Raw genomic sequence first — 13,040 nt, forward strand, 5'->3', positions numbered from 1 at the left:
CTGAGTCTTATCGACGGAATATTCACCAGCAACATCTCTGTCAGATATTCGCCTGAGCTGTAATGACCTGTTACCATCCTAGCGAAGTGTGTCAGGATTCCTTCGATGTCTGCTGTCGGCTTCTCTGGGATCTAGATCAAGTCACACTAGTGCCACGGTAAGACTAAGATAAAAGGTGGTTCAGCTGCCCCTACCAGTAGGTTTTATGTTATCCGCAAAGTCTTCGAAAACTATGCTCAAGATTGTCATACTTTCTCGCTATCTAAGCACACACTATTAGTATTATAGAAAAAAATGAACAGGTCTTTTCTGTAGGAAATTTAATGTAGTCAAATTTTGTACAGGAATACGTTTATGCTGGAGATCACGGTTTTCGAGGCACTCGAGAAAAACGCGTTAGGAGGTCACTTTTATCCGTTTTCCTTGAACAATTCGAAAATTACGGTCTCCAGCGAAAACGTATCCAAATACAAAATTCAGCGACATAATATTTCCTACGAAAAGATCTTGTTAATTTTTGTGTATCACTGACAGTTTGCTCGTAACCATCGAGAGAATATGAAACTCTTGCGTGTGGTACCTGAAGGCATTGCACGTTGCGTAAAACCCATACGTAGGGGTGGCTGACTTGCAGTGTGTTTAAGCAGTGTAGAAGACTCAAGGAGTTTACTACTAAGTTTGTCGTGCACACTAATAGAGATACGGAAGCAAGTAAATTGATAAATAACATTACCTATAGGGGCAAGTTCTTCACTGTTTAGGTCATAATTTTGTCCATATCTCTGATTTTTAATGATAGCGTCGCCAGTACAACACATAACTTAATGAGTTTATGTTACAGTTCTCTAAAAACCAAAAAATTGCTAGCAATAGGGACTTCAGATTTAGAGTACTATAGTTACTGTTATTGAACTAACAAGTTGTCATGTGTCACAACAACGCATATCCTGTCATAACATGCTGTTTACTGAAAGTTCGTTTCTCACACAGTGTATCAAAACTACTCAGATTAGAAGACGACATACTAGTTATTATTCTCTATGCCGGCCGCTGTGACCGAGTGGTTCTAGGCGCTTCAGTCCGGAACCGCTGCTACGGTCGCAGGTTCGAATGCTGCTCGGACATGGATGTGTGTGATGTCCCTAGGTTAGTTAGGTTTAAGTAGTTCTAAGTCTAGTGGACTGATGACCTCAGATGTTAAGTCCCATAGTGCTTAGAGCCACTTGAACCATTAATCTCTACGTTAGCTAATATTTGCAGCATCCTACACCAAAAACGTTAGAACTAAGGATGGTGTGTGTGTGTGTGTGTGTGTGTGTGTGTGTGTGTGTGTGTGTGTGTGTGTGTGTGTTCAGTCTGAGCGAGGTGGCGCACTGATTAAGACACTGGATCCGCTGTGGGGGACGCAGGGCTCCAAATCCACGTTCGGCCATCCAGATTTAAGTTTTCTATGGTTTTTCTTAACCGCTTAAAGCAACTGCCGGGACGCTTCCTTTGAATATTTCACGTCCTGTTCCTTTCTCCAGTCTGGTTTACTATTCATACCTCATTATCTTCACGAGGTAGTAAAATCCTTCTATCCGTAATTATTCAAAATATTTTCATTCTGGACAGCAGCCAACAAGGTTCAGGATAAAAACCAACTTGTTTCGTCATGCTAACTTTTGTCATCAAAAATATATTCAAGAATTTATGATTGTTAAAATACTGTGTCCATAAAGTTCCATTATGCTTTTCAAAAAATTGTAACTTGGAAACTTATTAGAGAGACTGCTTTGTGGCTTCTAGTAAAACGACATTATCCTTTGTCATTTTCTGCAGATTTGACTTGGGCTGCAACAGAATGGCGTCAGATCAGGAGAAAGGGCTATAGGTCTACGAAAACCCACAAATACACTTTAAGACAGCTGTGATAACCCGAATTTTCGTGTTTGGTGTGGCCTAATGCACGATAGGATGATAGGGCGATTTTCTTGCAGGGAAAACCATAATGGGAAATATTTACCTGGGGAATAATGGGAAATATTTACAGCTTCTTCTACCACAGACCGAAAAGCTGTAGCTATCCATCATCTTTCAGCATGATGGTGCACCCGGATATTGGAGTTTGAACAGCATGCGGTAAACGTTTTCTGAGATGTGGATGGACCGTGATGATTCTATCGCATGGTCCCTGCGTTCTCCCCATGCCATGTCGTCCTGGGGAATAATGGGAAATATTTACAGCTTCTTCTACCACAGACCGAAAAGCTGTAGCTATCCATCATCTTTCAGCATGATGATGCACCCGGATATTGGAGTTTGAACAGCATGCGGTAAACGTTTTCTGAGATGTGGATGGACCGTGATGATTCTATCGCATGGTCCCTGCGTTCTCCCCATGCCATGTCGTCCTGGGGAATAATGGGAAATATTTACAGCTTCTTCTACCACAGACCGAAAAGCTGTAGCTATCCATCATCTTTCAGCATGATGATGCACCCGGATATTGGAGTTTGAACAGCATGCGGTAAACGTTTTCTGAGATGTGGATGGACCGTGATGATTCTATCGCATGGTCCCTGCGTTCTCCCCATGCCATGTCGTTAGACGTCTTTTTGTAGGGTTACATCAAGGATCGCATGTACACGCCATGGCAGTAACATGGCTACCTTTCGTGCAGGAATCAATAAAGCAATCAAAACAGTTGACTTGTACATGTGCAGAACTCTAATACTGCCTTGATGTTTTACAAGCAATGATTGTGGCAGAGATTGACGTTCTGGTATAACAGAAAAACCTTTCCAACGAACTTAACTTTCACGTTGTAACTGTAAAGGCACTGACGCTTGTTTTTTCCATTTTCTCAACAAAGAAAATTAATAATAATAAAAAAAGAAACCGCACGGCAATGGAAGTGTGACTGTAGGTGTATAGTTAATGTAACTGCAACACTGTAAGAAACACACATCTGTGAAAGTATTCCTAACGCAGTATACAGTCCGGATCCGGAATCTTTCATCAAATTACAGAAATAAAACAACAAATATTCCTCTGTAAAGAGCGAATGGAACTAGATTAAAGTTTAATGTCTCTTCTACATCGCGCTGATCATACAGGGCGTAGGGGGACGAGGGTGGGGGGGGGGGGGGGGGGGGGGGAGGGCTGGTAAGATTAGAGCAGAGCAGAGGACGCACAATTAAGCAAAAATTTGGATAACTATAGACGAGAAATGCACTGCTATTAATCTATGGGCACAAAAGACAGCCAACCAGTGACGAGTGCGAGAGTGTTTATGAGTGCATCTAGCAGTGCTGTTTTGTCCGACTAAGCAATTAATGGATTACAGTATTTTTTGCTGAGTTGATTTAACGCTTTCGAGACAGGCCTGAGCTACCGTGGTTGGGGCCGCTGGGTCGTTTCTTTCAACACATTTTCCGGCGATCATAGCACTGCAATTATACATGCAATAAATTTGTGTGATGTGTCACTTGAAACGATGTAACCTCCTTTTAACTTTTCGTAGAAGGTGAATTATGAGATAGTAAAATTAGTAAATATACAGTTTTACTGAACCATATTTTTATTCCGAAAGAAAATTTGTACACGCTATTCTTACACAACTTGCCTAATAGCGTTTTGTTTTGAAACACTAACGCATACAAAGAGCTACAGCAAGATTTGGACACAATCAGGACGTTTCTTTTGGGCACGTTCTCCTCTTCTGGCTCTTATTGACAGACGAGACTAGTATAGAGACAACACAGAGCAGCACTGGATAACGCGCTGTATTCTAGTATAGATATGACTGAATTCGAACACTACGTGGCAGCACATTGCAGAAATTCTTCCTTGTGCTGTCTACGTGGTTACCGATAGGCGCAATGGCGGCTAAGCACTACACTAACGAGACTCGGACGGCGTCCACCTGAGTAACTAACATTGCAAGAGTCCTACTCGGGTGCCGCCGCGAAAGAGTTAATAGTCAAGCTTCACCGAGTAAACACAGAAAACTCGCATCTAACGTAAGCAGTGATGCATAGGAATTTGAAATCTGCCTAGCTTTCGCTCTTCTGCTGAAATCATTATTTACGACTAATTTAATTACTAATCGCGCACTTTAGCATAACAGGTGTTAGCTAGGACAGGTTAGTTGAACACGCACTTTGCTGATTGGCTGTCGTTTCAGCGCCGTAGCTCCACAATGGAGGATTTCAAACGCATGGAAAATTTTGCTCGATTCGACTATCCCTGCCCTTTGTATTTTCATGTTTTCGCGGCGCAATGACTGCTCTGTTAAGTTTCGGGTATGCAGTTGCAAAAAATCAGTTTCAGCTTCTGCTATTTCGGCTGTATGTCGTTCAGCCATCTTTAAACTCGCGGACCACGCCACTGCGCATGCGGCCACTGGTTCACAGGCGCCAGAGACGTTAATCGGTGGCAGAGAAGTATAGTGTGCATGAATTATATCTGTGGCTGTGCAACTGATCCAATGTGGGATGTCAATGTATCACACTGAGATTTATTGTCGCGACTTGTTTGGAAGTTTACTATTGAAAGGAAGCCGCTGTCTGTAATGTGAAATAGGACGGATCCTGAGAACCACAAAGTAAAAGCGATTTTTCACTCTCCACCGAAGACAGCAGTACTCCTGGGTTCCATTAAAGATGATTTGGTGCTTCGGAAGCCTGGGGTTTACAAGATCCCGTGTCAGTGTGACCCTTCATGCATCGGACAAACGACACGTACCGTCCATGAAAGATGCGCAGAACACCGCATGTACACCTGGGTCTCACAACCCAACAAACTGACGGTGGCACAGAACTGTATTGACACTGGGCATTCTACGTTGTACAAGAACGTCGAAATTATTAGAAGAAGCTCAACTTATGCGGCTGGGCACCCGAAATTTAATGGAGCATTCGCTACCCTGTTGTGACCTTACTATCACGTTGTTTTTCTCCACCCTGTAGAATGAGCTGCAACTCAGATGAATTAGGGTGGTGCCAAAGCGGCCTTGTAGTGTTTAAGTAAGTATTCATTCGCATTATTCAGAAGAAACATTACAAAATTCTGAATCATTTTGGATGGACATGTTTTGCACCTACCTCTCCGTAGTACCAGTCCAGTGTCTTAAAGTGCCACCTCACCGTTCACCGTCTGATAATGTTAGATAATAAAAGAAGAAACTATCAAGCGACAAAAGAGGCCTGATTAATGTTCTTTTTAATAACTGTGTGGACACAGCAATCTATAAACGTATAAACGGTGATGCCCTGACTGACGGACTAATCATCGCCCAACCGAAACCGCTAAGGATAGAAACTTCAAATTTGGAGAAGGTAGGCATCGTTTAAGGGAGGACTGTTCAAAATTCCATTTCTAAGGGGAGGGGAGGGGGGGGGGGGTTGTTAAAAAGGAGATTAAAGGTTTTTTGAAAATGTCGCCATGAAGACAATTTTGAAGCTATACCTACGAAAACTGGTATCTGTTTCCTCGATCAGAAATAAAGAAATATGTCTTTCAATGTTTTTGGGAATTTTACGGATATGAGTGTGAAAGTTTTTTCTCTGCATATATCATTATTGATCTACAAACCATTTTTGAAGCTATACTTACGGAAAGACTTCTCGGTTATAAATATATAAATACATATTTCACTGCCTTTGGAAACGCAAGGGGCTGAAATAGGGGACGAAATGTTTTATGAAAATATTTTATTATGACAGCATTTTTAAATCTAAACCTACGAATATTTTGAATCCGGCTTTGCAAACGAAAAAGATTACTTGTTTCACTGCTTTTGGACATTCAACCCCTGTGAGGCTGAAATAAGGAAAGAAAATTTTTAAGAAAATGTTTGTTATATCACAATATTTTTAAAGCTAAATCTATGAAAACTGGTATTTCACTTCTCAGATGTAAAGAAATGTGTGTTATGGGATGAAAGTTTCTATAGAAATATCAGTACAAGAACGAAAAAGGCATGATTAAGAAAAACCTTCGACTCCAGCTACCAGGATTGCTTTTTCGTCAGACGTTCTTTCGGGAAAGACCACGTTTAGCCTTAATTAGCGTGAAAAGTTTAGAAGTTGTTGCAGTTTGTGAACATAAAATTCGATTAAAGAAAAACAACAACAAAAGAAAAATGTGCGTGGACTGTACGTCTACATGAGCGAAGCAGCGGGCGCTAAGCTGGTTGGTGATACATGTGTCATTCGGGTCAAGCGTTCTTCGTCGAATCATTCAGGAGACACTAAGGATAAGTACTTTATTAGTTGTCCAAGCATGATAACCAAATTAAAATATCTGTTTACATGGTTTTATAATGTAAGGTAGACTCCGAATGTTGCTTGAACCCTGTCTCACTAGCCGTTGGGGCACTTCCCATTTATGAGTACAGTGTACGGATTGGTGTGTGTGTGAGAGAGAGAGAGAGAGAGAGAGAGAGAGAGAGAGAGAGAGAGGTGCAGGGCGGGCCTTACCGTAGTCTCCGTGCACGGCGCACATGTGAGGGTGCGCGGGGCACATCTCCTGCGGCTGCGGGTAGAAGTCGGCCGGGTAGTAGTCATATGGAGAGCAATACATGTCATTATGGTTTTCCACCGGCTGCCCCGCGACCATAGCCTTCAACATGGGAGGTTGCGGCGCCGGCTCGTGGCTGCTGGGCTGGAGCGCTGCTGCTGTCGTGGGCCGCGTCACGTCACAACGCTACTGTACATAGTCCCTCTGGCACGCGCCGCTCGATCTAGAACCAACACCACACCATCAGCGCCCGCCGCACGCCGGCGCCAACCACGCAGGAGAGCTGCCCTAGCCGGGGTCACGACATGCTACCGTTGTGAGCGACACTTTCGCACCCAAAATATGGGCTCCGGAAATATAAAGTTTTTTTCATATTTGTTGTGTTATCGGCAGTAGAAGCCGGTATAACCATTGTCACGCCGTGATACGGTCGTAAGTGGCACATTTACACCGATAGTATGTACTCAGGAGATATAAACGGATATTTTTTGTCATGTTATTGGCAGCAGAAACTGGTAAACCTTCTAAATGTTTTGAGCATTAACCGAAATAAAGATTTATACTATACAGATATAGTTGGAGATGGCAGAGATTTAAATTACAGAATCAGTTTTTCAAGGACTGTAGAACAACGTTGTATTCTCCGTTGCATATTTCGCAAGAGAACCAAAAGTTGAAGACGATTGGGCTTAACAAGTGTGCTTTTGCTTAGGAATATACAGCATTTCTTCCGAGATGTATTCCTGAAGAAAACGACTAATAAGACACGCTCGTTCATTCACAGCAAAATTGAATTTCGGACTATTCATGTAGATGTAAACTGATCTTCATAGTTGACTGACAGTTTCAACTAGCTCATCACCACTGTTGGAGTTATATGGTCACGGTATTCAATTCTGACATTCATCCATCTGGCTATAAGTACACTTGTAAATGCACAATACATGAAAACGAGCAAGAAACTCTTGAGATACCATTAATGGGAGCTTGTCGATACACCTACGGGGTAAATATCCTCGTGAGGATCAGTATAAAGAATGAAACGAATTCTAACCACAGTCGAGCGTCTTCTTAAACCAGGAGAAGACAGACACAAGCAGCACCTTCCATATCGAACGAGGAGCCAAAACAGTAAATATTTTTTACTTATCTCGAAGGTAATACCACTTTGTATAATAGTAGCGTCATTCACAAGATAAAAGACCATCGACTCACTGAACTGATATTGGGCACATGCATGTACTTCATAAGAGGGCAGTCAAATGAAAAAAGAACACCCGTCACAACGAGACGATGGAATGGTTGCATTCAAGATTATTCAGCATACGCGTAAGACACTTATCCCACTGGGATGTGGGACGATCACTTCCTGTTTGGTCCGGTCGGCGGCTGACGGATCCACAACTGCACCCATTCTTGCACTTCCTCGCCCGATTGAAATTACGTCCACGCACGTCTTTCTTGAAGTCGCCAAAGATCCGGGCTGTACGAACGATCTTGCAGTGTTTCCCAACCAAATCGCTGAAACGTAGCCTTCAGCGTAGGGGCTGGCATTACCGTGCAACAGGATGATAATGATGATGAGTTGGGTTGAGGGGGCGCTCGACATCACGGTCATCAGCGCCTTGACGAAAAGTCAACATGAAATCTCAAGGGTGGGGACGAAGGCTGTCCCCACATGCAGAGCAGTTTATAATGTACTAAAGTCAGCCGCCCTTTCCCACCAGTTTAGGGATGAGGCCTGATAGATCACAAAATTTCACCACTCTGTAAACACTGGTATCGGTATCTGCGAGGATCTCCAGGGAGACCGAGGGCTGCCCTATTATCAGTACACAGGACACACGTAGCCACAATATGCTGAACTGAAAGCGGCACGCCACAAACTTCACAGAAAGGTGGATCCTCCCCCCGTAGGAGGAAGCCATGTGCACCAAGATGATTCCGTCCGACAGCATTCCCGGGTATTTTGACTGTGGAGCTTCGTAGTTTCTGAAAAGTGTCTTGAGAGCGCTGCACATTCATTGTGGGATGTTTTCACTTTTGGTTTTGCCGTTTGTCCTCGAGATGTCAGCTGTTGGAATGTCTCAACGCGTCTGTTGATTATTTTTGAATAGAACCATTCGATGGTTCCGTTATAGCGGGTGTTTGACTTTCATTTGACTGCCTCTCATAATAACCGCAAATGAGCTGCGATTCTAATTTAATCCAGTCATGGTGAAAGATGCTAAACAATGTGAGTAGCGGGAAAGTAACAGCACGGTGAACAAAAGTACGCGCTGGTTTATTAGAGAAACAAACCGTGTTAGCGGATGAAGAATGTCACCTAACATGTTCTATTACCAAATGAATATCTAACGAAATTGGTGTCATATTCTCCATTACTTTCAGAATTCTACGGTACCTATTTTGCCAAAATATTTGTCACTGTAGTGGGAGAAACTGGAACTGTACATGCAATGGAAATCAGTTCTTCTACTCAGTTCTAATTTGCTACCCTAGGATTCGAGAATCTGCAATAAGAATGTATGCTCAACATATGAGCAGCGCCGATGCTAAGCGTAGCACCGCCCACGCCCTGCTAATTGCCGTCAGACACGAGGGTTCTCTCATACCGTCTTCTTTGTGCGGCCGCTTGGGAAATTAACCTTTTCATTAGGTTTTCTCCGAGCAAAGAAAGAAAAATTATTAACGAATGGGCAAGCCTGACGACAGTACCGTACCATCTGAAAGGCAACAGACACACCCAGATTTTTTCTATGTAATTTCTCCTCAGCAGCGAATCCAATACTCTTAAGATCTTCACATTCTGCTGTCAATAGTAACGCAGTGTGAAAATTTCGCCAACACTGCAGCACAAAATATTGTCTTAGTCTAACATCGTATTAGGTTATTTAATTCATATATACAAAAGAACATCAGGCCTCGGCGCACCCCAAAACGTCTACTTGGACTTCCCTGTATACACGTACTTTTCGAGACAGTTGCTAGTTAAGGAACTGCGCTCGCATTAGGGAGGAGGGGTGTTTAAATACACTTCCAGCCATATCTACCCAGGTTTTCCGTATCTTCTTTGTACTACATACGGAAAAAAGTTGATTCCACATAAAAATATGGCCGATTACTTGCCACATTATTGTCCTATCCGTGACTGTACTCTGCATTCCATGACGTCGTCGAAAATACATTAGAACCTAATTTTCCTTTCTCTTAAATGTCAACGCCGGCGATTATGATTGCACAAGTTTCTCCGTCATATGTTCTGAACAGTGCGTTCAGTTTGTCCACGAACATAATATTATCTTTTGTTTTTGGTTACGAGCGACAACAAATTACAACGGCAAAATGTCTAAACGCAAGACGCACCTAGCAGGACGGACTGTGCAAGTGGCAGACCCCTCTCCTGTGGTCAGATTCTGCATTTACGTCTACAGAGCGTACACGCCTACAGCTTAAAGTACACGATACTAGAAACAAAAAGAGTTTCAGTAAACATGGGCTCCAAAATGCATACGTTAAGAGCTATGATCACTCCATCTTCCCTACAGTGAACAAGTGCTCATAGCTCTCACGGACTGCTCTTTAGAGCCCATATTTACTGGACTTTTTTAATTCTTGTTTTAGTCCATACTATCACCTCCCGAAATATGGAAAGTTCAATTGTATATGTATTCCCAAGGGATCGTATTGCTGATGTAATCGGTCCCTAGACTTAAGCACTACTTAAACTAACTTATGCTAAGAACAACACATACACCCATGCCCTAGGGAGGACTCGGAAATATGGAAAGGAAAGAGCTTGCAGTGGAACAGAATTGTTACACATAATCGAAGATGAAGTGCTCATAGCTCTTAACCTATGCGTTTTAAAGTCCATGTTTACTGAGACTTTTTTTGTTTTTGCTTCTACTATCGTGTACATTTAACTGCATCCGTTTACGCCATTAAGTGTGATATACCCGATACATTCTGTGAACGACAGCGAAATACATGGAATTATGTAGTTACTATTATACTCTTCACGAGTAGCATATAAGAGGGCCGACTTTAAAGGTCTCGTATCGAATTGTACAGTATGTAAGATGATGTAGGGTTGTAGTGTTTATGCCATTTTACATCATTTCATATATTACATCTGTTTCACTTCACTTAATATACACACTTCAAAAATAGTTTTGCATCACCCCGGCTCCCAGAACTCGGGTAGATAGACATTGACCGTGGATATTGTATAATAGACAAGTCCCTTTGACTGTACACATATGTCACTAAATCCGCCCAAAGATGTAAACAACCATGCATGAGCAACGCCTATTAGATGGCTCATGTTGTATGTAATTCAACCATGCCTAGACGGTCAATACCGCGGTTCGATCGCGTCCGCATTGTTATTTTCTGCCAGGAAGGGCTCTCAACAAGGGGAGTGTCCATGCGTCTCTGAGTGAACCAAAGTGATGTTGTTCGGACATGTAGCAGGTACAGGGAGACAGGAACTGTCCATGACATGCCTCGCTCAGGCCGCCCAAGGACTACTACTGCAGTGGATGACCGCTACCTACGGATTATGGCTCCGAGGAACCCTGACAGCAACGCCACCATGTTGAATAATGCTTTTCGTGCAGCCACAGGACGTCGTGTTACGACTCAAACTGTGCGCAAGAGGCTGCATGATGCGTAACTTCACTCCCGCCGATCATGGCGAGGTACATCTTTGCAACCACAGCACCATGCAGTGCGATACAGATGGGTCCAACAACATGCCGAATGGACCGCTCAGCATTGGCATCACGTTTTCTTCACCGACAAGTATTGCATATGCCTTCAACCAGACAATCATTGGAAACTTGTTTGGAGGCACCTGGTCAGGCTGAATGCCTTAGACACACTGTCCAGCGAGTGCAGCAAAGTGGAAGTTCCCTGCTGTTTTGGGGTGGCATTATGTGGGGCCGACGTACGCCGCTGGTCATGGAACCCGCCGCAACGGCTGTACGATGCGTGAATTCCATCCTCCGACCGATAATGCAACCATATCGGCAGCATACTGGCGAGGCTTTCGTCTCCATGGACGACAATTCGCGCCCCCATCGTGCACATCTTGTGAACGACTTGTTTCAGGATAACGACGTCGCTCGACTGAAGTGACCAGCATGTTCTCCAGACATGAGCCCTATCGACCATGCCTGGGATAGATTGAAAAGGGCTGTTTATGGACGACGTGACCCACCCACGCCGAATCGCCATTGAGGAGTGGGACAGTCAGGACCAACAGCGCCCTGATGAACTTGTGGGTAGTATGCCACGACGAATACAGGCATACATCCACACAAGAGAACGTGCTACTGGGTATTAGACGTACCAGTGTCTACAGCAATCTGGACCGCCACTTCTGAAGGTATCGCTGTATGGCGGTACAATACGCAATGTGTGGTTTCCATGAGCAATAAAAAGGGCGGAAATGATGTTTACGTAGATCTCTATTCCAGGTTCCGGAACTCTCGGAATCGAGGTGATGCAAAACTTTTTTTGATGTGTGCAGATACTCTTCTCAGGGGTAATAGTTGAAGTGTTACAGATACAGGACACAGGGGCCAGAGGCGTGGGAATAAGTCTGTCGAGTCGAGACAGTGATTCTGTGATAAAATGTATGTTTAAAAAACCTCGCGTATGAGCACCGGCGACAAGTATAACTTTATTTAAGCTTAATAATTAATATTTAACACAGTGAGATCATAAGCCAACCTTGCTGCAAGCTATAGTTATACTAACACTTCAGCTTTCTATTGATTTCGATACAATCTTGTTAAGCACGTAGTATGATGAGAGCGCTGACAGACTTCAGTTTTCGCCGGCAAAGCTGTCCGCTATAATCACCAGTTACAAGAAATCTGCAGTTGCCGTTAGCTGCAGGCAGCCGACAGTACCGTATATTGTTTGTAATGTGTCCGGTATAGTGTCTTGATGTTACTGAAGATGGTGCCTGTGCCTTTTAAGTGTCGCCAGTTTAGATTTTTAAAAATTTCTGTGACGATCACGCGGGTCAAAATAGTTAGTGTCTCCCAATTCGCAATACTCTTCAGTTTCCTCTGCTAAACGAACATGATGCTTATGCAACGTGAGTTACCTCAGTGAAAATCTTAGAAGACACGGCAGTGTTTCTCCAGGCGATAAGACATCTGCAGACGCAGCTGCGACCGCCACTCGCTGTAAGGCGCGGCACTCCGAACTCTTGCCGCTGACGTCCGCAGCGGCAGTAATACCGCAATTAGGACGTCATCGGACAATTAACTTTCCAACCAGCGGCACGCTGTTTTATTCGATGGGAGTGACCGAGAACCAGCTTGAGGTGGAAGACGTTCGCGTGTCTTTAAACGGAAAAAGATGCCAGGCGAGAGAACAGTGGTAGTCTAAGGAGATTCTTCTTAGGGGTTCAAAGGGCTTTAAGCACTATGGGACTTAACATCTGAGGTCATCAGTCCCCTAGACTTAGAACTACTTAAACATAACCAACCTAAGGACATCACACACATCCATGCCCG

General features: G+C 43.6%; 1 protein-coding gene across 2 annotated transcripts in view; it reads right to left on the minus strand.

Annotated features, from left to right (window-relative positions):
• The window catches only part of LOC124596396 (fibronectin type-III domain-containing protein 3A), a 325,095-nt gene that overhangs the window by 225,291 nt on the left and 86,764 nt on the right, over positions 1 to 13,040 (minus strand). Inside the window, exon 2 of one of the 2 annotated variants that reach the window (XM_047135521.1) lies at positions 6,465 to 6,727. The exons of the other annotated variant lie outside the window; for it this stretch is intronic. Within the exon in view, the coding sequence (XP_046991477.1) occupies positions 6,465 to 6,615 (151 nt within the window). The 5' untranslated portion in view covers positions 6,616 to 6,727. The remainder of the gene's footprint in view (positions 1 to 6,464; positions 6,728 to 13,040) is intronic. 2 annotated transcript variants of the gene reach the window in all.

This window comes from Schistocerca americana, chromosome 2, assembly GCF_021461395.2.
Source record: "Schistocerca americana isolate TAMUIC-IGC-003095 chromosome 2, iqSchAmer2.1, whole genome shotgun sequence".
In the NCBI taxonomy this organism is placed as follows: domain Eukaryota; kingdom Metazoa; phylum Arthropoda; class Insecta; order Orthoptera; family Acrididae; genus Schistocerca; species Schistocerca americana.